Source organism: Microcebus murinus, chromosome 4 (assembly GCF_040939455.1).
Source record: "Microcebus murinus isolate Inina chromosome 4, M.murinus_Inina_mat1.0, whole genome shotgun sequence".
NCBI classification, from domain to species: domain Eukaryota; kingdom Metazoa; phylum Chordata; class Mammalia; order Primates; family Cheirogaleidae; genus Microcebus; species Microcebus murinus.
In genome coordinates, this window is record NC_134107.1 from 94,131,856 (window position 1) to 94,156,825 (window position 24,970).

Sequence of the window (24,970 nt, forward strand, 5' to 3'; positions counted from 1 at the left end):
ACAGCATCACATCTGGACCCCAGACAGCCTTGGTGCCTCCAGCCTGGGGTAGCTCTGACTGGTGTGGCCAGCAAAGCTGTGGTGGCGAGCAGTCCTCTCTTGGCACCCAGCATGTGCTTACAGCGTGGCAGAGGCTGTAACCCCTGATGGCCGGGCCTTGGCTGTCCTGCATGCACCTCTTCTCTGCCCCGCCTTCCCCCATGGGCCCCTGGTGAGTCCTAGGAACGGGGCCAGCACAGTGGAGCGTCTCTCCCCTGCAGTCCTGCTCTGCGTTGCAGATAGGCATCAGGGAGGCCTTTGGAGGGAAGTTTCCAGGATTGCAGGCGTCGCCTTTCCCTGGCCGTGTTCTCCGGCCTCCTCCGGGAGTGCCCCACCTATCACGAGCTACGTGGGTGGAAGGGCTTCCGACCTCCATTGGCCAGAGACAGAGCTCTGGGCAGGACAGCCCTGGACACTGGGTCTCTGCCACCTGCAACCCTCGCTCTGGAGTGGTAGCTAGACAGCAGCTGCCTCCCGAAGTCTGTAATGTCCCTCAAACTTCAAATACAGCCGCACCTCCAAAGTGGAAGACAGGCGTGGCTCAGTGGTGGGCCGTGTCCAGGGAGACCTAGGCAGGAAACCAATTCCAGGGACTTCCCCAGGCCCAGGGGCTGGGAAATCCGGCGTGCCACTCTTGGTATGGAAGGAGCACAAGCCCGTCACGAGTACTCTGGATGCAGGGACCCTGTCCTTGTCCTATCACCAAAATACTGGATATGTAGTTGGTTTTCTTTCCCCATGACAATGTAAACTTCCTGAGAGCAGGAACTTCATTTTTTTAAACTTCTGTGCCCCCAGCACTTACAGGAGGGCTGGGCATGTAGCAGGCCTCAATAAGAATTGCTGACTCAATGAACGTGTGACTCGGGTCACATTATTATTCCACCCCTTCCCCCTTTTACACATGATGAACTGGAGGTAAAGGCAAGTTAATTCAGTCCTAAGGATCCCTCCTAGTCTTAAGCTTTTAGGGAAGGTGTGCTTATCAACCACCGTTGCTCCTTGGAAGTTCTTCTACTAGTCTGACTTGCTTCCTTCCTAATTCAAGTATGGCTCATTTCCACCAGTGAAGATCAGTTGAGAGACTCGCTCCTATGGCGTCCTCTCTTCAGGGGAAGGAAGTGAGCGTTTCCAGGTGAGGCTGCCACCCTGGAGGGAAAGTCCTCACCCCCCACTGGGAAGCCTGTGGTTGTAACAAGAGCTGCCTCCACTATCTGTCTTCTACTCTGGAAGGGGAGGGAGGCTTTAAATTACTTTAGCTATAGATCTCACAATTACTCTCCCTCTCTCTAATTTGGATGTTAATGTATTAGCTACAGCTTTGCCTTCTAGGCTAGAAATTGTTTTCCCCCACCCCCCACCCTAAAATTATACATCCAGATAGAGTAGTGTTCATTAAAGTAAGATTAGGAGAGGATAATATGTGAGAGGTATGTAATCTTTTGCAAATGGTTAGTAAATTGGAACTACCCCAATTACAATCTTGTTCATCACACAGGGCTGAATTACTCTGCCTGGGACCGGAGTCTCAGGCTCAGCTCTACTCGGCTCACATTTCATAAATATTGTATATACACGATATTCTCAGCCATCTGCTTCTCTGGTGGCCGGGCCCATTTTCTGACTTTCTGGTTGACTGCAGGGAGTGGCGGGGCAGGGCGGCCATCCTGCCTGCTTGCCTCGGAGCCCAGCGGGGCCGGCCTTCCGCAGGGGCTCTGGTGTTTGCTGACACTGCATGCGTGGGGCTCGATCCTGTGGACAAGCACCAGGCCCGATGGCATCCTCCTCGCTGGAGAGATGCCCCCACCAGGCCTCGCTGTGGCCCCAAGGGTCTCATGGAGCAGGGACCTGGGAAGTGTGCCACCAAGGCTGGGTGGGGGCTGGGCAGTGTTCAGGGTCGGCTGCAGGGTGCGGCCTCTGCCTTGCATGGGTCGGTGGTCTGTGAATGTGGAGTGTGCACCCCGGTTCTCACGGGTGGTCTGCTCAGCATCAGCAGCTGGGCCCGTGTCTTCACTGAGTGCTTTGGGTCTGACCACAGCTGCTCCCTCTGACCATGTTTTTTCCCTAAAATTCCATTTCTTTCAAAGAGGCCGTTTAGCAGTTTAGCGTGTGTCAAAGTATGTAGGTTTAAATCCTGCCTTGCTATTTGTCAGTTGCGTGCTCCTGAGCAAATAGTTGAAAACTACTCTATTGTCTAGGTTTCCCCAGCTGTAAAATGGGTGCAATAATGATAATATCTATCCCGTAGGATTGTGGTGAGTTAATATTTAGAGCAGTATCTGGCATACTGCAAGTGTTCAGTAAGCGTTAGCCATTATTTTATTGCAAAGGTATGTTGGCTTTTGTCCTGATGATCTCAGCATCCCCCACAAAAGAACATACCAGAGTGTGTGTGCCAGATGGAAACTCCACGCAGGGGGGAGCTAGACAAAGAGAAAGGGCTGGACCTTTTTAAGTGTTCGCAGTGTGTTTGGCACAAAGTCACTCCATCCCATGCACACAGCTCTTTGAAGCACATATGTTATTGCACCCATGGTACAGATGAGGAGGGTAAGGCACAGAGCCTTTTGAAAAACAGTCTTCCTATTGTTGCCTTGTTTAAAATTTCCACTTTACCACTTGTTTCAGGACAAAACCCCAAATCCTTAACATGGTCTATAAAATCTTGCAGAATCTGATTCTTGACCACCTCTTGGTTCACCCCCGGTCACTCTGGGTACTCCTACCCCTTTGGTTAATGTCACCCACCCTTCCACTTCCAGGCCTTCACATACACTGTTTCTTCTGCCTGCACTTCTTCCCTTTTTGCCTAAATCATTCCTGTTCCTCCAAGTCCCAACTTACACTTCTCCAGAGGAGCCTGGCTTGAACCACACCTGTCCACACGCTGAGCCTCCAAGACTAGGTAAGGCCCCACCGGTCCATGCTCTCCCAGTAACCCACGCCTGCCCCATTGCACCTCTTACAGCTGTCACGGAACACTCAGCTGTGTGTGCTGTTTGTTTTGCTAGAGTGTAAGCCTCTTGCGGGCAGGGTCTAAGTCAGTCAGGAGAGACTGGGCTATATGCACTGGAAACATAAATCCCAAATCTCGTGTTTCTTGCTCATGCTGCATGTCCCATGGGGTTGAGCAAAGGCCTCTGTTCCACCTTGTCACTCAGAGATCCAGGACAGAGGTGGCTCCAGCATCTTGTGGCTGCACCGTGTGGAACACCCGACCTTCCCAGCTGCTGCAGCAAGGAAAGAGACACTGGCGGGTCATGTGTGAGTAGAGAAAATGCACCTTCAGCGTGGCAGGGACACACACCACTTCTGCCCAATTTCATACGCTCTGCCCAACTGCATGGGTGGGGATATATTGGGGAGTGAGGGGATTATTTGATCTGCCACGGGATCTTATCCGACTTGTTCCCTCGTGTGTCCTCCTAGCCTAGCACATTGCTTGGCACATAGTAGGAGCCCCAAAATGTCAGTCGAGTGACTGAGCGTGTCAGTGTCAGTCAGCCAGGATCACACAGGCAGCACACGTGGTGGAGCTGGGCTTTGGACCGTGATTCTCCCATTTTCAAGATCTTTAGCCTTTGCACTCTACCTTGTTGTCTCCCTCCTTTTATGGCATTCTTTTCCCCCCACGTGTAGAGAACAGAATATCATGCATTAGCCACTTAATAGATTTGTCTTTCCTGATGAAGGCGATGAAAGTTGCATATCCTCCAATCAGCCTTGCAATCAGCCATCCATCCACTTAGCCAAGACAAGTGGCAATTCACATTCAGCTAGCATTTCTTAAGTGCCTACTGTGTGCCAGGCGTGTCATCCTGGCTAGGGCACAGGCACAAGCCTGGGGAGGTGAGCGCGTGTGTTTCCTGCTTTGCAAATAAAGACACTGACAGGAGGAGTGAAGCCTAGATCCAAATCAGGTCTGCTGGCCAAAGTCCAGAGCTTTTGCGCCTAGAGCAGTCAGTGGTTCCCGCAGGAATCAGGATCGCAGAGAGGACCAGAAAAAAATGCAGATTGCTGAGCCCCACCCCCAGTTTTCATTCAGTAGAGATAGGGGCCTGAGAATCTGCACTTTAATGCACTCACTCCCAGGTGACACCAGGCTGCAGGTTCAGTGCCCACCTTTTTAGAACTGCTACCCTGCCTCGTGCTGCCCGGGAAGGGTGGGGAGCCCTTCCTTCGTCAGCTTGGCTCCAGTGTCTTGGCTGGGGAGAGGTGGGGGCAGGAACACAGCCTCTCTGGTGGGCGGCTGGTGTCTGGTTCTCTGTGAGGCTGCCTGTAAGCGAAGCCTGTAAAATGAGGGGGTTGGACCGGATGAAGCTCTGGGGTGCTCTGCAGATCTGACAGTCAATTCTATGATGGGGTGAACTAAACCAAAGCTACAGATTCCATTTAAGTGTCTTCCTAGGTGGGAAGTGCTACAGACTAAAAATTGCGGAACAATAAATACCCAGGGAAGTCAAGGAGTTATGGAGTAGCCACTGTGTGCTCAGCGTACCGCAGGGCCGTGGGGAATCCAAGACACGCATAACATGCGACCCTGTTGCTCAGGACAGCCACAGCCTGGTTGCTGAGACAAAACACACACCTGAGACAATGAGAGGGAGATGTGTCCGTATATAACCAAGTGCCAATTGGTGTGAGTCTGGTTAGGCGCTACCTGCTGGTCCGGGAAGCCCCAGGGTCCCAGGAGTTTGACAATACCCCATCGCTCACATTTGTGTAGCAGCACAGGATTTTTACTTACACGGACCCCACAATCTGGTGTGAGGTGGATATTTTAAGAATGAAGAAACAGGGTCAGGGACTTCCCCAAAGTCAACTCTTATTAAATGAAGAATTTGGGATTCGAACCCGGGTCTGCTGACACCAAATCTCTTGCCTTTCAAAGGCCAGAGAAGCATCGAGATGGAAGGTACAAGCAAAGAGGTGCCAGGTGCATCCCACCTAGGCCGTGTGAGAGCCTCGGGTGAGGTGAGTTGGCAGAAGGGGCTGGGTAGGCAAGGTGAATGTCAATTTGACAGATCTGGGAAGCTGCCATGGGGTCCCTGAGTACATGGAAGTACTAACGACTGTGGGATGGCTGCCAGAGGTGTTTTGCATTGCAAACGCTGTCATCTCACCAGGCATGCGTGTGGGGAGTGGGGAGTGGCCCAGATACAGCAGTGCATAGCAGCAGAGTTCCCTGGGGCCTGGTGGCTCTGTGTTTCCACTGCCTCTCTCCAGGCCACCAATGGCCCATGCATCTGCAGATCTTGATCAGCAAGTAAAGAGAGCACCGGGATGTTAGTATGGTCATGAGGAAATTTCACTCGAGTTCATCTATAAGCTGCCAGGGTCTGTCGGGGGCCTCATAAACAAAAAGGCTGCAGAACAGGTTGGGTGCTCAAGTTGGTTGAATTTCTGTAGTCCCTGGAGACACTCCCTTCCTACTTACCCATCTTTGTGTGACTTAGCAAAAAGACATTCCTTCCTCCAAGAAGATGCAATTCAGGCACCATGCTTGGCTAGAGGATGGCCTGGAATCCTGTCCCCTTCTGTCCCCTTGTCCCCCTTTGATCCAGCACCCTGGTCAAGTCAACAGTCTGTACCACTGCACCTGGTATCATCGTGTCCTTGTGTCCCTTCCACCACACACACATATGCACACACACACATGCACACACACATACACACACGAGTGTGCATGGACCAACACCCTCTCGGACCTCCAGGGACTTCTTTACTTTGGTGGCAGTGGTGGGTGAGGGGGGACCTCTGTGACTTTAAGCTGCTTCATCCCCACCTTTTCAGCAGGCTTCTAGCTGACTCTCTTCTCAGAGGGGCTGCTGGCTGGGCTGGAAGCAGCTATGAGAATAAAATCCACAAGGCCGGGGAGAAGCAGAGAGGAACAGCGATGCTGTCTCTGACTCCAAGGATGGAGTGACAGGAGACAGTGCAGGGAGACACCCGGTCAAGGGCAGACGAGGCTTTCGAGGCTCTCCCCTCCCCCCATCAAACTGTTAACATGGAATACAGAGCTCAAGTCTTTATTACCAAAAAAAAAAAAAAAAAAAAAAAGTAACAGCAGCAGAAGAGCAGGAGCCAGCAAAAGGGAGAGAGGAGAGAGCCACACGCTGAAATCAATACTGCCCAGGACAAGCATTATCCCATGTGGAACACCTCAAGCCTCTGCCTAGAAAATTTGATTGGATCTTCAGAAAAACCTATTAGTGTGTTGTCAGGACCTTCTGGTGATAACTGACCAGCTCTCGCCAATCGATGCTCTTCACTTGTGGAGCTCCTGATTTTTTAACAGCATAATTGTTTTTTTAATAACGGGCTGGCTCACCCACTCCAGCAAGCAGGGAGTCAAAGTCAGACGCCCAACTTAAAATATAGAGAAACGTGATGCTCCAGCCACTTCTTCCTAATTGCACAATTACTTTATGGAGTATCGGGGATAGCAGGCTGCAGCGGGGGTGAGGCTTTTTCCAGCTAAGCGAAGTTAAGAAAAGTCACAGAAGTAATTACACAAGTCAAAATTATTTACTAAATGAAAGCCATTCTTCACAAAGGAGCCTTTATTTATTTTTTGAAGAAAAAGGGCAAAAATTGGATGATCCCAGGGTGGCAAAGGACACCATAAAGCAACAATGGAATCAGTCGGCAATTATTACAGCTTTTTAATTTTCATCCCAAGAGAGAGTAATGCATTTTATTTGGGGTTTTAAATGCATTATAACAGCAGCAGTATTTTTGCTCTTTACTGGCACCTTGGATCTGAGCTGTCAAAGTACTTTACAAACAAATAACTCGAAACAATTTGGGACTGAGGCTTTTTACAGATGGAGAGCAGGGTCCAGGGAGGAAACGATTTGCCCAAGGTCACGGCTGAATCAGAGGCACAGCTGGAAACACCACTCATGAATACGGGCTCCTGGAGTCCGGAGCTCATCACCACCAGCCTAGCCCTCCCCTCACACACACCAAAACAAAACCCCAAAGCTGCAGAACTGCAGCAGGGCAGAGACATCACCTGCCCTCTGAAGCCCAGAGTGTCCGCACTGACAATATGCTCTACAGATTGGAAGCTGGGTGTGCAGGTCAGATATCTCTACAGATTGTTGTTGCTGGACCCAGGAGAGGAGTCACTAATGAAAGTTCAAAGTGTTCTATGCATACTTGGGGCAGCTCAGCTTGCCATTCTGAGGCCCCAGGTGTATTTGTCAGATTCTTGCAAAGTGCCAGCTTTCCTGGAGGGGTTGGTAGCTCATACGATAGTTGTGCTCTGCCCACCTGGCAGATGTGGTCCTTTCCTTGGCTGGCTTCCTCCAGAACCTGCTCTATGTGCTCAAGGTTTGGATGCGAGATTTAAAGAAGGGAAGAGAGTTGAGAGAGCAAGAGAGTGAGAAAAAGAGGAAAAGAAAAGACAGTGGTAAGACCGTTTGGAAACCTTTGCCGGGCCTAAGACCTCTCTTTGTAGAGGCTCCATTCCGCACTGTGCCAGTGTTAACGGAAAAAAGCAAACTGTGTGAAATAATTTAGAGAGGTTTATTCTGAACCGAATATGAGTGACCTCGGCCCAGACCTGTACATTCTCAAGAGCTCCTGAGAAGTGTGCCTGAGGTGGTCGGTTACAGTTTGGTTTTATGCCTTCATGGAGACAGGAATCGCAGGTAAGATTACAAATTGATACATGGAAGATGTACATTGGTTCATCCCCAAAAGACAGGAAGTCTGAGGATGGGGGGGACACAAGTTATAGGTGGATTCAGAGATTCTTTGACTTGAAATTGGCTAAAGAAAGATTTGTTCAAAGCCTTGGAATCAGTAGAAAGGAACGTTTTAAGATAAGGGAGTCTTAATCTAGAGCAAGCCACAGCATACCAACTGTATGTAAGTGTTAAGCAAATTGATGGCTTGAGGCGTGACTTAACTTTTGCTTGGCATGGCTTTAGGTCCTATTTATAATTTGGTGTCTTATTGCCACAAAGAGTTTGTTTTGTCAGTCTTACATCTCTATTTTAACACCAAACGGTCTAAACTCCAAAAAGGGAGGGTAGAAGGGAGGGAACATGGTGTCCCATCTCCCTTCCCTTCATGATCAGAAATTCAGTTTTAAGGTTTTTCTGGGGTCCCCTTGGCCCAGAGGGGGTTTGTTCAGTCAGCGGGGGTTGGGGAGAGTTTAGGATTTTACTTTTGGTTTCCATCAAATATATTGCAATCTCATATCGAAGACGGTGTATACCTGATTATTTACCACTTTAAGTTTGGTTGCTGCTTTCGGGTTGACAGTGTTATTGTTTTGTAGATATTTAATTAGACACTGAGCAGATTTGATTTTATAGCTTTCTTATCTTCTCTGGATTTGAGAGCTCATATTTTTTTTTTTCTTTCCAGATCTCAGACATGTTCATAGGCCTTTGACACGCTGACAGGACACAGGCACTGTACTTATTGACCCTAATGGATAAAACAGCCTGGAGAGACGGAAGAAGGGGGAGACGGGAATGAGTGATGCTGACCGTAGCAGAGCAAGAAACAAAATCAAAACCAAACCAAAGCAAAAATTAAAACAAAGCAGACAGAGGGAGTTCTGGAAACTGCAGAATTGCTGGTTGGAAAGAAGAAAGAGAGCAGCCCTCACCAGGACATTTCCAGGAAGGAGACGGACAGATGAAAGACCAATCCAACCACAGATGAGAAAAGTCTCTCTCTTATTATTCAATAATTTATTGAGCACAGGGCCAGATTCCGCACTTGGCTTCGGAGGTGCAGAGCTGGATCAGATACAGTCTCCACTCTCAAGGAATTCACTGTTTTATTGAGGCAGACAGAAAGGTAAACAAACAGTTCAGATATGTGATAAGGACACAGATTGAGGTGAGCATGAGGAATTGAGAAAGCAGAGAAGCAACCCGGAGGGTGCAGGGGCATCCTCCAAGGGTGGGAGGACCACCCCCGCCCCGAACCCCCCCCCCTCAATATTCAAAGGCACAGAGGTGTGACTGGTCCTGAGATGTGACATGGGGACCACAGGGGAGGCGGAGGGGTGGGAATCCTAGGGAGAGTCTGAACTGCCAAACTGAGTTGATAGCAGATTGCGAGGATTTGGGTTTATGCTGCAGTCAAAGGTCAACCAAGAGTGGTTTCTGAGCCAAGGGGGACTCAGCGTACTTCACCTTAGGGCTGACGCTGGGGCTGGGGAGCCAGTTCAGAGGCTGTTACACGACGTGGAAATGACAAGTTCGGGTCCAGTCTGAGAAGCATTTGGGGACAATGGCGGGAGCTGGTAACCAGCTGGCAGCAGGAGATGAGGGCGAGAGAGAACCCAGGCTTCTAGTTCCAGAGACTGATGATGCTATTAACCGAGACAGGCAATAGAAGCGGATGGAAGGGAAGGAGGAAACTTTTATTTCCCCAAAGCCTCATGATCCTAAAGCAGGTGCCATACTAGGGGGGATGATGTCCCAATGAGTCCCCCGAAAAGCTGCCAGGGAAACCCAGTAAAACTCTTCCGAGGCGGATAGAGTAGGGGCATGGAGAGTCACTGGCGGGCCACGATTTTCCCTTTGGGCCTCCCCAACCAAGACGGACACGTGGCATTAGAGGCCCAGCACTAGAAACCTGTTCGTTCTGCGTCAGAAGAAGGGGGCTTGAAGGAGACAGAGAGGGGACCTGATGGGTACCTGCAGGGCCCTATGGAGCACAGGGCTGGGGCTCGTGCCGTGATTCATGGTTGAAAGGAGTTTACTGGAAGTTAGCTAGAACAAGCTCCCAGCTATACGCAGTCTGTGTTCTCCCTGGCTAGCAACACACCGTCCGCAATGGCTGGTGTGCTGACGGAGTTGAATTGAGACACAAATATCTATCAATCACACCAAATTCATTGGGTTAGACTCCCATCACCCAGAGCTGACCCTTTCCTACCGGAGGAAGTAATGAGCTAGAAATAAGTGCCATCTGAAGCTGCGTGGAAGTAAATCTGCCATCGTGGACATTTCGAGCCCTAGCTTCCTTTGGTTTGGGCTTTTCAAACAGATGGATACTCTAGCGTGAAACTGCAGAGATTAAAAAAAGAGCGCTAGTTTGACACACACGGCTGGAGAGATGGTTGGGCCGGCTACAGAGTGGGATTCCCAAATCCTGGCCAGAGACTTGCTCAGCCTTCACAGGAAGTGAATAGCTCCAAAGCAAAGCAACTGCATTTTCTTCCTTGGTCTTGCATGGTGGCAAAGGGAAGACAAACGAGGACACTCCGGTTTGCGGACGGCATGAATGAACCACACATGTCCATAAATAAACCCGGAGCCCTCCAAACATGCTGCTCGCTTTGTTCACACAAAAGCCAGGCTGGCAGCCCTCTCACCGAGCCATGTTCACAGTTGGATCCTTAATGCATTGTGAGTGTTCAATCAAACTTTTAGTGGTGAAACTCTGGGAGCAGAAAGCCAGCTAAGCCCAAATGGTCCCTTTGCTTTTCCATCTTTTGTGGCTGCCTGGCTGTGCTCTTACGGGTTTTGTTGTCAACAAACTCCTGGCTTGACTTTGAGCACTCCAAATTATTGCAAATGACTACAGCTTAAGACTGGCAGGATGATTGTTAAAAACAGCCCTGGCATTAATCATAGCTTAAGAGCTTTTGGAAAATGATTCTAATTCAGAAGGGGTGGCTTACAAAGAGGCTTGTCGAAAGCGAAGCAGACATCAAATTCTGAAAGGCAAAAAGCCTCCTTGGTACCCACACCTGGCTTCTTCTGCAGTCCAGCTGGCAGAAGTGTGTGGGGGACACAGCTTATCTCACCAGCTCACCCCGTCTGAGACCACCTTGGGTTTTCCGTGTGAGTCCCACCCCACCCCCACCCCTGATTTAGGGACCTTGAGATGGGTAAGACTTCAGGGAGCGCCAGTCTTCCTGGCAGTCCTGCAAATAAGGAATAAGGAAGAGGTAGCCTGTTCTCTGTCAACAGTTGGAAGGCCTTAGACCGGTGCTAAAATAAGCTGTGTGCACAGAGGCAGCTGCGTGGGCAAACACATGGTCAGCATTTGCAAGGAGCTGGGCAGGGCGGCGAGCTAATACTTCTGCCTTTTGCCTGCCTGGCACAACAAAGGAGCATGATTTTTGCCATCAGCATTCTCCCTATCATGGAATCATTGCACAATTTAGTATGATTAATGGTTTCCATTTAGGAGAAGCTGAGAATGAAAACAGTGGGGGAGTTGGAGGCACTTGCTGGGGTGTTTGTGGCTGTGACTAGAGGGAGGGAGAGCTGGGCAGTGCCTGCCGGCCCGTGCCCTCTACCTGGATACTTCCCGGCAGGCCTGGGAGACACAGAGGGGCAGAGACACACATGGCTTTTGACATGCATTTGCAGAAACAGTCTGAAAGCTGCAACCTTGTGAGGCACTGTTTGTTGTTTCATTCTTGCAGACTTCTCAACATTTGTGCGGGAGAAGCCACTCCCTTTTGCCAAAGGGAGTGTCATTCCCAGAAGTTCCTATCTAAGGGCTGAGTCTGGGAGTCAGGGCAGGGCGGCAGGGCCAGACCCCTGAAGCTAGGGGACTAACTACACCACGTCTTGGCATTCCTGATGGCCACATGGGATGCCAACGCAGGGAAGGAAGGACCCCACCCTGGTGCTGGGGTGGTAGTGGTGACCTCCAACACAGACGTCTGTCTCTGGAGCACCCAAGCTGGTGGACCTAGTCTCAGCTCTCATCGGCTGGCTTTCCTGGGAGTTCTTCTTCTCCCCTTGGTAGCATCCTTTTCTTTCCACTTCTGTAGGCACGGCTGGCTTCTTTTCAGATCTCATGGCTGCTGCAGGTGAGTGGTGAGACAAAGCGCCATAGCCAGAGACTTGTGGGTGCTGATAGAAACCAACCAGGAAAACAGAGAATTCAAGAGGGCCTGCATTTTTTTTTTTTAAAGCAATAGCCTTTGTAACTGAAGCCAGAAAGGGAGAAAATTGGTGATGTTGGCCGCGTCTAACGTGACTCAAGGCCTTTCTCGATGCATTGGTGTCTCTGCAAGGAAATCTATTATTTTCCATAAACTGTCTTAAGCATCTCGCGGGCTACATTTCTGGCTGTGTTAAGAATCAAGCCATCAAGAACAGCTGTGAATGTTATACACTTTCAGCAGCAGCAATGGGCTTTGGCAGGGAAGTAGGAGCAAAAAACCCAAGTAGGACATTTCAGTTGACAGTAATGGCATTTTCCCTTCCTTGTCCAAACGATAAAAGATTCATGCTCCTAATTGCAACACTATAGCTGCCCCCATCACTTTATTCTGGGAGAGGAGGTTAGAGAAAACAGGCCTAGAGAGAGGGAGAGAAAGAGAAAGAGAGAGAGATGGATGGTAATTTCGTCACTAGCTAACAGAGACTGATTAGTGCAGAAGACTCCCTTCCATTGCAATACTTTTTAATCAGGTCTGCTGTGTCTGGGCAAACAGCTTTTGTGGATTAGCTAGACTCGAGCCTGCCAGCATCTGTTGCAAGTTTAAACGATGAAATACACAACTACAGAGAAAACAAACCAAAAAGAGTAATAAAGTCACACATTTCAATATTCAGCAACCATTAAGGGATTTAAATATTTGCTTGCTATTAAAGGCTTGCATTAGGCTCTTCCAACACCAGCTCTGGAAGACTGAAATATCAATTACAGATCAATTTTCCCCCTAAGTAAACACTAATGCAGGATAAACAGCATTAGAAGATGCAATCGTAACATTGCTGACTTCAGGACGGACTTCCTGCTGGTAACAGCAAGTTTAAGCCTGGTGATTAATTAACCTGAGAAGATAGCACTTAAGGAAGATTTAAGGTGGTCACATCTGGAATATGACTGAGCCAGTGCACGTTCGGAGGGCAGCTGGAGACACCCGGGGCCCGGAGCACGGGTTGATTTGTCCCTCAGTAGTGGTCCTCACTTTCCCCAGCTCAACACTCCGATGGATTAGGAGGGAGTAAAGTGGGAGGAGAGGGCAGGTGTGCATGAGTGTGAGAGAGAGAGAGAGCAGGAGACTTTAAGTCAGGTTCCTTGCTGGAATTAATTCCACATTTAAATATCAAGGCTTGAGTTCTATTTCCCAGCACCAACCACCAGGGGCAGTAGACATTCCACGTTTGGTTGGGAATGAAAAATAAAAACATAAAGGACAAAACAAAACAAATAATTTCCTGTGTACTAAAGAGCCTGGAAGCTGAGGACTGGAAGATTTGAAAACAGAGGAGAGTCTGGCTTTTGGGTTGCAGTTCTGGGGCCCTTACATTACGGTGCCCAGCACTCTCTGCTTGTCACATGTGATGATGTGGGGTGTCACGGGGGCGGGGGGGGGGGGGGCACTGAATCCAGTGGCTCCTATCAGAGGCACATTTCAACGTTTTGAAATGAACACAACAAACAAGGCAAGGAGTATGGTTTGGAATGTTCTAATATGCCATGCTTCATTCTGAAGGCCCCTCACAATGTATGATAGCAATTGTAAGGCTTTGCTTAGCCATTACCAAAAATGTCATTCTCCATAAAGAGGGTCCCCGATAGCCTGTTCCAGCAGGTCCTTGAGAATGATGAGCCCAATAGCACTAAACGCAGGGCTGGCTGGCTCATTTCTTCAAGGCCAACCTGAAAGCTACCTGTATTGAGGATGGACTTGCAAATGTCAAGGTCTGAAATACAGAATTGGTGGCCGATTCAGACTAAGTATAAAGTAAGACTCAGGCAACCAGGTGCTTGACTACCCTCCCTTTAATCAACTGCCACTTGCTGAGTGTCTACCATGTGCCTACCCGTGACTTTAATATGATACTGGCCCCGGGGTCATTTGGATGATGGCCAAGAGCTCCTTCCTTCTTTTCCTGTGCAGCGGGTCAGGGCACCCAAGCACTTCAAAAACTATACGTGCATGGCTGTGAATACAGATTTCACTCTGAAGGGATTTGGCTGCCAGTTCTTCATGACGAAGGTTTGTATATTTGGCCTCCTGGCAAAAAGGTGTATTCATCTTAGGCATAATTTTATCATGAAACAGAAATGCCTTCCTTTAAGCAGGGTCTTTCTACCTGTAGCACGGTACCTGCATGGCTGCTTTAAGGCTCTGGATGACAGAATCAAAGGAACATTTCTCCACGGAGTAAGTCCACAGCAGTGCAAGAATTACATTTCAAGTAGACAGAAGACAGTGAAAGATTGTACCAATTAACACCCGCATATCACCTCGGGGTTCCGTTTGATGTATTTGGAGAGTGCCAGGCCAAAACATTTGTGGAAACCCTCTGGAGGAAACAAGGACCATTTTCGCTCTGGTACCAAATGAAGGACTGGGCAACTTATCAAGCTCCCACGACCATGGGCTGCTTCTGGCGCCTTCTCATTTGCATACCCAGAGGAGCTCAGACGGCAAACGTGCAGCAAGTTGCCACCTCCTGTCTGCCTCAGGTCAGGGCACTTCTGGGGTCCCTTCTCTGCAATTTACAGGTGGACCTTTAGCCTCACGTTGCAGACGAGGGGGGAGGGGGTGTGGGCACTAAACACACTGCCGGCTGCACGGCTTGGAATAACTATTCTGACGCATGGTGAAGAGAAAGGGGTCATTAAACCTCCCAAGACAAGGGTCACAAGGGCACGATGTGTCCATACGCACAGCAGCCCACAGAGTGAGTAGTAGCCACTTCTTGGTAGCCGTGGGCAACCTTCTATCTTTTTAATCACCATTGGCCTCTCTTGTTTTATGACTAACGCGTAATGAACGCTCAGTGCGTGCCTGGACTGCTTATCTCATTTATCTCTCTGAACAACCTCTGAGGTTATGGCGATGCCTACCTTACGGAGCGGGAGGCCGAGGCCAGGCGGGTTGGCTCATTCACCTGGCGTTTCAGGGAATTTGAGCCCAGGCAGTCTCACTCCAGCCTGTGCCCTGGATCCCTGTCCTGAGCCACCCCGTGGGTCTTTGGATAGAGGTATGATGAATCAGTGCTCCCCACTGCTCCTGGCCCTGTGGCAGAGGCTGAGAGAGGCCACTGGAATCTCGACTCCTGTGCCCGGGCTTTGAGTACAGCCACAGGACTGGTCCCACCCTGAACACGCAACTGACTCCACTTAATTCTTCCTACACAAAGCAGCAGGCTGGCTGTGCTTACTGCTCTCTGTACCTTTGACTCACACCCTTCTCCGCTGAACCATCCTTTAAGATCCAGTGGGGTCCCAGCTTCTCTGTGAAGCTGACTCACCAGCCCTCACCGATCCCTCCTCCAAGAAGTTCCCACGGCACTCTCTGGGCTTAACCATATTCAGTGTGGCATCCATGGCTGAGGACCACTTCATGTTTTCATGTGGTGTGACTGATGCCACTTAGCCTCCAGAGACCACCTTCTACTCCTCTGCACCCCTCACAATGCTGGACGTACAGCAGGTGCTCAAAAACTGCATATCTGATAGACTGATTTTTCTTTTCTTTTTAACAGAGACAGGTAAGAGACCAGGCCAGGATGGATGAGGCCAGGGGGAGACACGCAGCCGTTGGCGTTTCTGGAACTTACCTTTTCTTTCACGGCTGAACCTTCCCCATTACCTGACCGAGAGAGAAAAAGGGAACTCAACCACAGCTGCTGGGGAAAGGGCATTTAGGGCTGGTCAGACATTATCTGTGCATTTACAAGATCAGCCACCATGAAGTGTGGTCATCACTAACTTCAGCCTGCAAGGCAAGGATGATGACAACAGACTGAGTCCTGCTGTCGCCGCTCCCCCCCCCCCCCACGCCCCCAGACCTGGAAGTCTCAGCGACCTAAACAGTAAGTGAGAACAACCTTCTACAGATGGCCAAGCCAGTCCTCCACAGCTCACATCTTCTTTTCGTGAAAGGAGAGAGAACTTTAAAAGAAGGAGGCAGAATGAATCGTTAAGACACGAAATCCCAAAGTAAGAGACAGGTGGAACAGCCAACAAAGGGAAGTTGGTGGGGGTGGGAGGTGAAAGAGGAGGTGAGGGCAGGAGACACATCCATGGGGTGGGGGCGTGTCCTGGCTGGCCCGCCACGGCCCCTCGCACACCTGCACAAATCTCTGAGTTCACGCGGAGGATCCCAAGTCGACCACGGCATCTGGCCCACCTGTCCATGAGAGGGTGGAAGAGAAGAGCAAGGACAGGACGGGTGAGCAGAGAAGGAGAGAGGACACAGTCCCAAGAAACCCAGCGGCAGCATGTCCTAGCATCTACTGCCAGTGTTCTTGGCCCCGCACTCGGTCCTAAGGAGGAAGCCGGGGCCAGAGGCCCATCTCTTGTCTCACGCGAAGGCGTCCGTAAGAAGTCCATAAAGAGATTAAAGGATCACTTTGTAACATTAATTTTTTTTATTAAGAAGACAGATATTTTATAGTACTTCTTTTTTTTTTCTTTTTTTTTTGTAAAAATGGTATACATGAACCAATACAAAATGCGAATGGGAACATATGGATATGGAGTTTCTTACACTGTAACATTGTCCATGTACACCTTAAAAACAGAACTGGCCTAAAGGGAAAAATAAGACGTTGATGTGACTAAAGAACAAGCTTATTTGGCATCAATTATACATCCTTCATTATTTTATATTCCTTTAAAAAACACAAAAAACAAGTTTGTTCTTTCTTCACTCTAAAAAAAGTGATCAACCTGTACAAAGTAATACTCAACAATACATTTCAAACAGTGCACTGTATACTTAAGAAAAAATACATAAACCAATATACAACTAAAATCCATAATTTCCTGTTTTTGCTTTGTTTTATTATTATTATTTTTTTCCAATGTGTGGGGCCTACACTTTGCAATCTACCTGAGACGGAAAACACCAATCAAAAACACATGAACCTGAGACATGTCAACATTGTAAGCCATAAAGTTACATCAGGAACACTGCACTACTGTACACTTTGCAAAACAGAAAGATGGGACGTCCCAAAAATGAGATGCCAATTCCGTGAGCAATGCTAGTTTTTTGTTTTTTTGTGTTTTTTTTTTTCTAAAAAGAGCAACTGAAAAAAGCCTTTCGACAACATGCTAAGTGGTTCTCACCCTCTGATATGGTTATACTATGGTCAGAATGGGTGCCAAGGGCTCGAATAGAGCTGCACGTTATAAAATTCATTGAAAAAGGGATGTTCAGTTGTGGCTTTTTGTCTTGGTTAAGTGCCTAGGGATAGGAGAGGGGTAAACAAAATGCTGCTCGATAATGGATTTTCTTTTACATACCAGTCCGTTCCCAAAAGGCCCCCATATTGCAATGGTTCTATCAAAGGTTAAAATAAAGACAAGAAAAATAAACAACGCTTTCAAATAACAAAGAGTTGACACTTTTTTTCCCCTTAAATAAATCAGCATAAGTTTTCCACATAATGTAACAATAGTAAAAATGCACCTTGCAAAATCCAAAATTACTCACTGAAAATGTTATATAATATATATTTATATATATATATATATAGATCTATCTTTTTTGATGCCATCTCTCCATAAGGACTGTTATCTGGAGTCAGGAGCCTTACCAAAAACATATGGTAAGAGTTTAGTTTTCGTCCTTCAGGACTACTTCTGGATTTCCTAGACGTTTCAGTGAAAATCCCCACATTTCTTTTAAAAAAATGTAAATGGTAACGTGACTCCTCTACCTTTTCCCGAGACTCCCCATCTAAGACATGTCCAAGGTGACTTATTTTAGTAGCTATGCGCTATGGCTGCCATCATGCGAGGATCAGTAATTTTTTGGCAGATGGTTCTTAAGGCTGAGGAAAGAGGCCAAGGCTAGTGTATGAAAGGTAAAAAGATAAAAACACTCACATTTGAGTTTTGATTAAGTAACTGAAAATCCTCCCTACATGCTGTTTTTCCACCTCTGCTCTGACCTTTCGAGAACTGAGATCGACAGCAGACCAGTGTGAGAACAATACCGGCCCTTCTTTTGTACCCTCCTGCCTTTGTCAAGCCAAATCTGAAGGAATGAAAGTTTCACACGGATTCGAGTTGGAAATCCCAGCATGACAAATATCTGTAATATACAGTACATGCAGGCCACATCCTACTGCCTTCCTAACTAAGCACAAAGGAAAAAGAAAAAACCCTGTCCCATTCAGTCATTCGCACCAACACACGGACTTGCTTTTTCCTACAAATTAGTGAGAAGTAAGGCCGATTGGGAAAGGTGGATGGAATCATTTGGAACACAAGTAACCAGAGCAGAACTGTCTTTCCCCCCCTCCCTACTTCCCCTCCTGTGGCAACTCAAATTTGTCCACTTATATAAAAGGAACAGACCTCACCTGTCAGGTCTGTTTAGGGCATTGAAAAAGGAGGAGTCCTTTCCGCCCCAAACCTTTCTGGACAGCGTGGGGTATCTATACTTAGCCGTCTACAGATACAGAATTAAAGACAGATTCAATCTCATTGTGACACACCTCACTTGCAGATAACCCTGTACAGTAATGTAGTTCCACAGCAAACAGAACATTTTCTGAGTCACAGTCTAATTTTCTAGTCTTCACTGCTCTACGTATTTGAAACATGGGCAGCAGCAAAGAGTTTTCATTGTTTGTTCACCCAAATCTTTACGACAACAGAGAAGAATGCATTTATGGATACACTAAATTCTGAACTATGAAATCTAAACTGTGCTGGTTCTCCTTTTATGAAACTGAAGTTTGAACAGAAAGCAGTTACCTCAAAAATAAACAAAAGAAATTAAAAACAAGAACAAAAAAGGGGAGGAAAAGAGTCTAAGGAATCCCAGCAGGCAAATTCCAAAATGGGAGATTTTGGAAAAAAAAAATCCAAAATGGGGCGGGGGGAGAGGTGGGGGAATAAATGCACACAAAGGGGGGGGGGAAGGAACACAACAAACAAAAAACAAGGCACAGAATTTTCTGCAATCTACTGAAACTAAATCCAAGTATCCAAGTTTGACTTGGTAGGAAGAAATAAAAATTAAACAAACAAACGAACAAAAAAGAGGTGTCAAACAGCAGAGTGTACTTTTCAAAGAACATTTTTTTGTTTTTTTTACACAGCAAATCCCAAGCCTTCCCAGTCTCGCACCTTTCCACCCATTCATAAAAAAACACACGAATTTCTCGCAAGATCCAATATCACTGTCTCTTTATCATCTAAATAGGGCCAGTTGGACACCTCATTGAAACAAAAAGGCTGATCTAGATGAAGTACTCTTTCTTTTCTTCGGAGTTGTTCTGTCCTCCTTCTGCATTGATTATAGCTGTGTCTGCGTCTGCTGCGTCATCGGCTCCTTTGGCTTCATGAGTGAAGTATGTACCTGAAAGATGAAGGGGTAAAGCACCGTGACTGTCTGATGGCCTCTGTGTAAAGTGGCACAGAGATGGCAACTTGCTTTATGGCCATCATCAGCCGAAGTGGTGTGCAGGCAGCGGAGGGGAAAAAACAATTGGAAGAAGAGAGCGAGGTGGGTGAGACAAATGGGGATCCGGGGGTTCCAAAGGCACCACTCCAACTGAACCGCTGCGATATAATTCAGCAAATGAGACATTAGAGCAGTGATGATGACCAGAGGATGTCAGCAGAAGAAGACGTGAGTGGGAGCTAAAAATGCAGAAAGCTGGAGAGCTGCTGACTAACGCATCAACAGCAAACACCAAGGACCAGTGACCAGATATGTGCACGCACGTGGTTAAAGACCAAAGCAAGGAAGAGCAATTAGCCAATAAATGAATTAGGGCCCTGATGATCCTGCTATTGTCATCTCAGATTGTTTGTTTGAACCACAGTCTCCTGGCTTCATCAATCATTATTGCCTGTCCATAGGTGAGAATGTGCTTGCACTCGCACAAGTATGTTTGATTTTCCTGTCTTCCGTTTCGGAGTGAGGTTCCAGATTGAGAAATAATTTGCATTATAATGGCTGGAATCAAGGCTTGGGGTCTATCTCAATGAACCAGTGATTCTCTATCATTTCGTAACTCTAGCCCGGACCCAGATTCATGGATTTGCTAATTGGCACAGCCACTTTATAATGACAATAGACAGAACGTTACAAAGTTGGTAACACTAGTATCAGCAAATCCCAACAGTTTACATGGAGAAAGACAAGGACTGCACCTCAGTATGGTATATAGATAAAGCTTATACTGCCTGCCATAATCAAATAACCCTCCTCCCATTATGTACTATATTCCTGAAGATTCTTCAATTTTAAATGGCTGAGACATTTGCTATATTTTCAGGTTTCCAAAGAGACACATCTGAGAAAGCAAGCGGTCAAATGCTTCCCTCCTGTATCCTTTTTCCTTCTGTAGAGTGACGCACATGCTGTCTTCCCCTGGTCCCCCGCAGCTGCTGCTCAGACTCTGCCCTGCTCTCTGTCCTCACTTCCTGTGTCTATCAAGCTAAATAAACATCGGAGGCCAAGCAGACCGCCTCCTGAGTAGGGGCAGAGGGTGAAGGACCGACAGCTCTGAGCATCCCAAACCGTTTTATGCTTGAGACGTGCACTTCATATCCTAAAGGTGGTTGTCAAGTACCTTGGACCTCCACTGCTGTGCTCAAGGGACCTTCTCCCAAACCCAAGTTCAACAATCAAGCAGTATGCAAACGCCTAGAAAACTCTGCAAGCTTATTGCATAGTGCTTGAGAAAAATAACTGAGAAAGACAAGCGCTGACAAAGAAAAGGAAGAATAAATTACGAAGAGGGGAGAAGAGGATCGAGCAGCATGGGGCAGAGAGGAGGAGCACTGGGAAAGATGATTGCCCATCCAGACTGCACAGTTGATAAGTGTGATGATTAATGGCAATTTAACTCAATTGCACTGATAATTTTAAAAATACATATTTATGTGGCTTTTAAGGCAAAGGATTTTCTTTATCTGGGCACATCAAACCAAGGGAGTATTTTAGCCATTACGACAGTTTACCCAGAGTTTGAGTCAGGGAACAGGGATGGTGCCCTGCTTCCCAGGAAAACAGTGGGCTATGGGGATGCTTTCTCCATGTTTGTCACTTGGGGGTTCACGCCACACCTTGCACACCGGCCCCTAAGTGATCGTCCCCAGTGACGGATGGTAGAATAACAACTCTATAAAGCTGTATATTTAGAGAAAATCCAAATCAAGGAGTGCTACTCATCAGCTCCCCAAGTCCCAATCAGCAGCTGCTAAGATTTTTTTTTTTTTTCCTCTCCCAGTTTCAGGAAGCAGATAAGGCTGTGTGGCCACGTAAACCAAACCGCCTATCAAGGACAGCCTTGTAAAGTCCCGGGATTCGGGGGCTGTGGTGACACGTTGCTCCTGCCTGCCAAGGCACCTCGCTTACCTTTATGTCTGGCAAAATAGCGCCCCAGAATGATGAGCAAGCACAGCATGGCGAACACCACCACCGCCACGACGCCGCCGATCACGGCGTGGTCCACCGCTCTTATCGAGCCTTCTTCACCTGCTCGGGAATCTGTTGAAATCAGAAAAGGAACAGGGATGTAGAGCTTTATTACAAGACACCAGAAGCCCTGGTGACACTGCCTCCGGGGTCAGAAGGTCACCTTCTTTTTTTAATGGAGGAGTCAGAGAGAACAATCGAGGTGGATCAAGTTACACTGAAGGAACAGACTGACCTGTCCAGTGCTGAATTGATCTGTTCTCCCCACAAGGCAATTTCATTACAAGCAGCAGAGGAGCGCTAATGCATGTGGAACAAGCTTAGGGAGCCGGGGAGGGAAGAAATAGAGTCTGTGTGGTCCTGACCTAGTCTTCGTGTTCGTTCTGTCTGTGTCCAGTTGCAGATCCTAATTAAGCAGGCCCACCTGACTATGTAAGGGCACCCTGAATGGCACCTTTAGGTAATAACAGAAACTGTGGGAGGGAGGGTATAGCATCTTTCCACGGGTGCCCCATGACTTATTCCCTGAAAGGTGTATGCGTAGGGAAAGCAAGAAGCTCAGAAGCCACAGCTGCCTAGAGATAAAACAAGGATTATAAGACTAAAGACAAGTGACAGGCTTGCTACATTTAGGATGTATGAGGGAGTGAGCCTCAATTTAAAACCTAAAAACCTATTTCAAAAAAGACAGCGAGGAATAATTGTCCATTGTCACAGACGGGTTTTATTTTATTTATTTAACACCTCACAATGCAATTAATTTTCCTTTATAAGCATCACTCCCTCGGGATGTCTTCTTCTGACTGAGGAACGACATGTTTGGCTGGAGAACAACTCCAAAATGAACCCAGAATGAGCTATGGTGATGCGGAATGGATGTATGGCAGTGTAAACAATTTTAATTTAGGAATGTGGCTACATCACCCCTTGCTGAAATCCTAATGGCATCTGAGATTTATAATGTAGTAAAAAACAATTATTCTCCCGTTGATTAATACATTAACATTTTGGAGTGGAAGCTAAACCATTGTCTTTTTTTTTTATTGAGTCAAGTACGACACCTCCATTAAAATGATTTACTAGCTGTACCTTACAATTTAAGCACAGCAGCAACAGAAACGGTAAAAATCTTTTAACTTTACATGATTTGTGAAGTCATATGTGAAGGATTTACCATTTAAATCTTTCAGTACAAGAAGCACATGGCCTATAAATCTGTCCCCCTTGCAGTTGCTGGACGCCTAAGAGAAATGCATTTCACCAGGAAGACTGAGAGTGCAAATTCAAGTCAATTTTTAAGAAAGATTTATCTCTGTCTCTCTCCAAAGAACAGAGCAAATCTCTGAAGCCTCCACCTCTAATAATATTTGAAGTTTATCGATCAAGTGTACGGATCCGTGACAGCTAAAGGTAATGGTGCTCTTTTGAGCCGAAACCTGATACAACGCTTTCAGCAGGAGGGCATGATTTACACTTTCTATCGATATTTCCAATTCTGCTCTGAGATTAAGTACTGAAGGATGTGGGGAAATAACTCGTGACTGAGGGTCCCATGAAAAGTACTTTAATTAAAAGAGTTTAAATTAAAAAATGGAGTATTTAAAGTGTTTCATTAAGTTATCTTTGAACGGACTACAGAAAACCCCCAAACCCAGGCCCAAACAGAAATGCCAAGTGGGAGGCAGCAGCAGGTCGCCCAGGACAACGGGATGACGGGCGTTTAATTGGAGACGGGAGCTGGGTTGGAGGCAGAGCGCACCGCAGCCAATTAGCCCGCGCCGGGCGGGCGGCCCCTCCAGCGACGGGCCTAACAAGCTCGACTTGAAACGTGGGGGAGAGGAACAGCCCTCCTCAGCCAAAAGTGTTGCCCATTGCGGAGGCCACGGCCTCCGTTGTCTAGAGGGTCATTTCAGCGAGGCAGGACTTGGCTGTGGAAGCTTCCTTTCAGAGACGATAGAGCTTTGAAGGGGAACACCCGCCTAGGGGAGCCGCTGGACACGGGGTGTCCGCTGGAGGCCAGCGCTTCACACACTGGAGACGCTCGCCCCAACTGCTCAAAGTCAGAATTGCTCGCAGGAAACAAAAGTAGCCGCAAAAGCCAGCAAGCTGCGTTTTCCTGAGGGAGCTGTCAAAAGAGGGGCTCTTGTGGGAATGAGGATTAACTCATCTCCAACTGCCATGAGCTTCGGATCTATTAGAATGTATGTGTCCTTCAACAATTCCATATGTCTTAGAATTGGGTGGGGAAAACAAGTGATACCAGACATTGAGGGGAGGGCAAAGTTACATACAAGTGGTGAAGAGAGGTCCCGTTCTGGGAAGAGAATAGAGAGAAGCACAGTCCTAACCCTTGGGGAAAGGCACTCTCCCGTCCACTGTTAAGAGACTGCCTCCTCCATGCCTACGCACAGGAACATTCTAGAAGACTAAGGTGGGAGAGACAGGGAGAGAGAGAGAGGAAAGAGAGAGAGACACACACACAAACTCTGACAAAGAAAAACAAACAGGAAATCTTTCCCAAAAATCCCCCAAAACAACAACAACAACAATAAACCCCTCACAGGGCATGTATTTGTGGGATTAATTTCTCGAGCTAATACTATTCATTTGACCTTTGCTCCCCATGAACTTAAAAGCTAAATATGCACAGTGTGGCTATGTTTTCCCTGCACTTAGCCCAAATTAAATACTTAGGTTCTAGGTATCTTCCCCACCCTCAAGGACATACATATTTTACGGATACTTGTTTATAAAGGTAATCTCTCTAGCTATCTTTGGATACTCACTTTGATCAGAAAGTTTACTACCACCAGTTAATCACTGAGACATTTTTCCTGCCTTCAATTACTGCGGACGGACACAGAAGGTAACTGATGTTTAATTTACAGGGAACACTGCTGGTTATGAGCTTCTCACCGCCTCTTGCCAACCCCACTCCCACCTCCTGGGTTTACTGTGGAGGTATTAATAGGGCTGTGCCTGTCGCTCAGTGTCTCTGTCCCAGCTTGGCCTTCCCTGTGAAGAGCAGAGCTGTTTCCAGACTCAGATCTCCGCTTCCTTTTGTTTCTACGGGCTGGCTGGGTGGGTGGCAGAGTGTTTACAGTGCTACTGACTGGCTCGAGGCAGCTGGGCAATGGGGTGAAAGCAGGTTACCTAGTACTAGGTAAGAAGGAGCTGCCTGCACCTGTGAGCTGGTGCCTTGCTCATGGTACGAAGCAACAGCACGAGATGCTATAGAGAGGCATGGGGCTAACAGAGTCAGATGATAACTAGAAATAGCAGAAAATATCGGCCACCAAATGGAGCAAGGCTCCGACAAAGTCCATGGGTTGTCTGACCTTTCCTGTTCCACTCACAAGGCAAGAACTTGGACTGGTGTCTTAGAAATTGTTTCTAAGTGGAAAGGCTATCGCTCTCACCATCAGCCAAAGATCTTGCTCCTCTTAGGGTGCAGACCCTTTCATTCAGGTCCCATGAAGTGCTGGCTTTCCTGGGGTCACCCTCTTTAGCATTCTGGCCCACTTTCTGAGTCAGGCAGATAAAGAAACCAGAGGCAAATTCTTCAGCAGCTCCCAG

At 47.6% G+C, this 24,970-nt stretch overlaps 1 protein-coding gene across 1 annotated transcript in view; it reads right to left on the minus strand.

The window, feature by feature from the left end:
• Window positions 1-19,026: 19,026 nt before the first annotated feature.
• The window catches only part of CADM1 (cell adhesion molecule 1), a 721,502-nt gene continuing 715,558 nt past the window's right edge, over window positions 19,027-24,970 (minus strand). Inside the window, exons 11-12 of the mRNA XM_012748005.2 lie at window positions 21,335-21,466; window positions 19,027-19,324 (exon numbers count right to left, since the gene is read on the minus strand). Of these exons, the coding sequence (XP_012603459.1) occupies window positions 19,206-19,324; window positions 21,335-21,466 (251 nt within the window). The 3' untranslated portion in view covers window positions 19,027-19,205. The remainder of the gene's footprint in view (window positions 19,325-21,334; window positions 21,467-24,970) is intronic.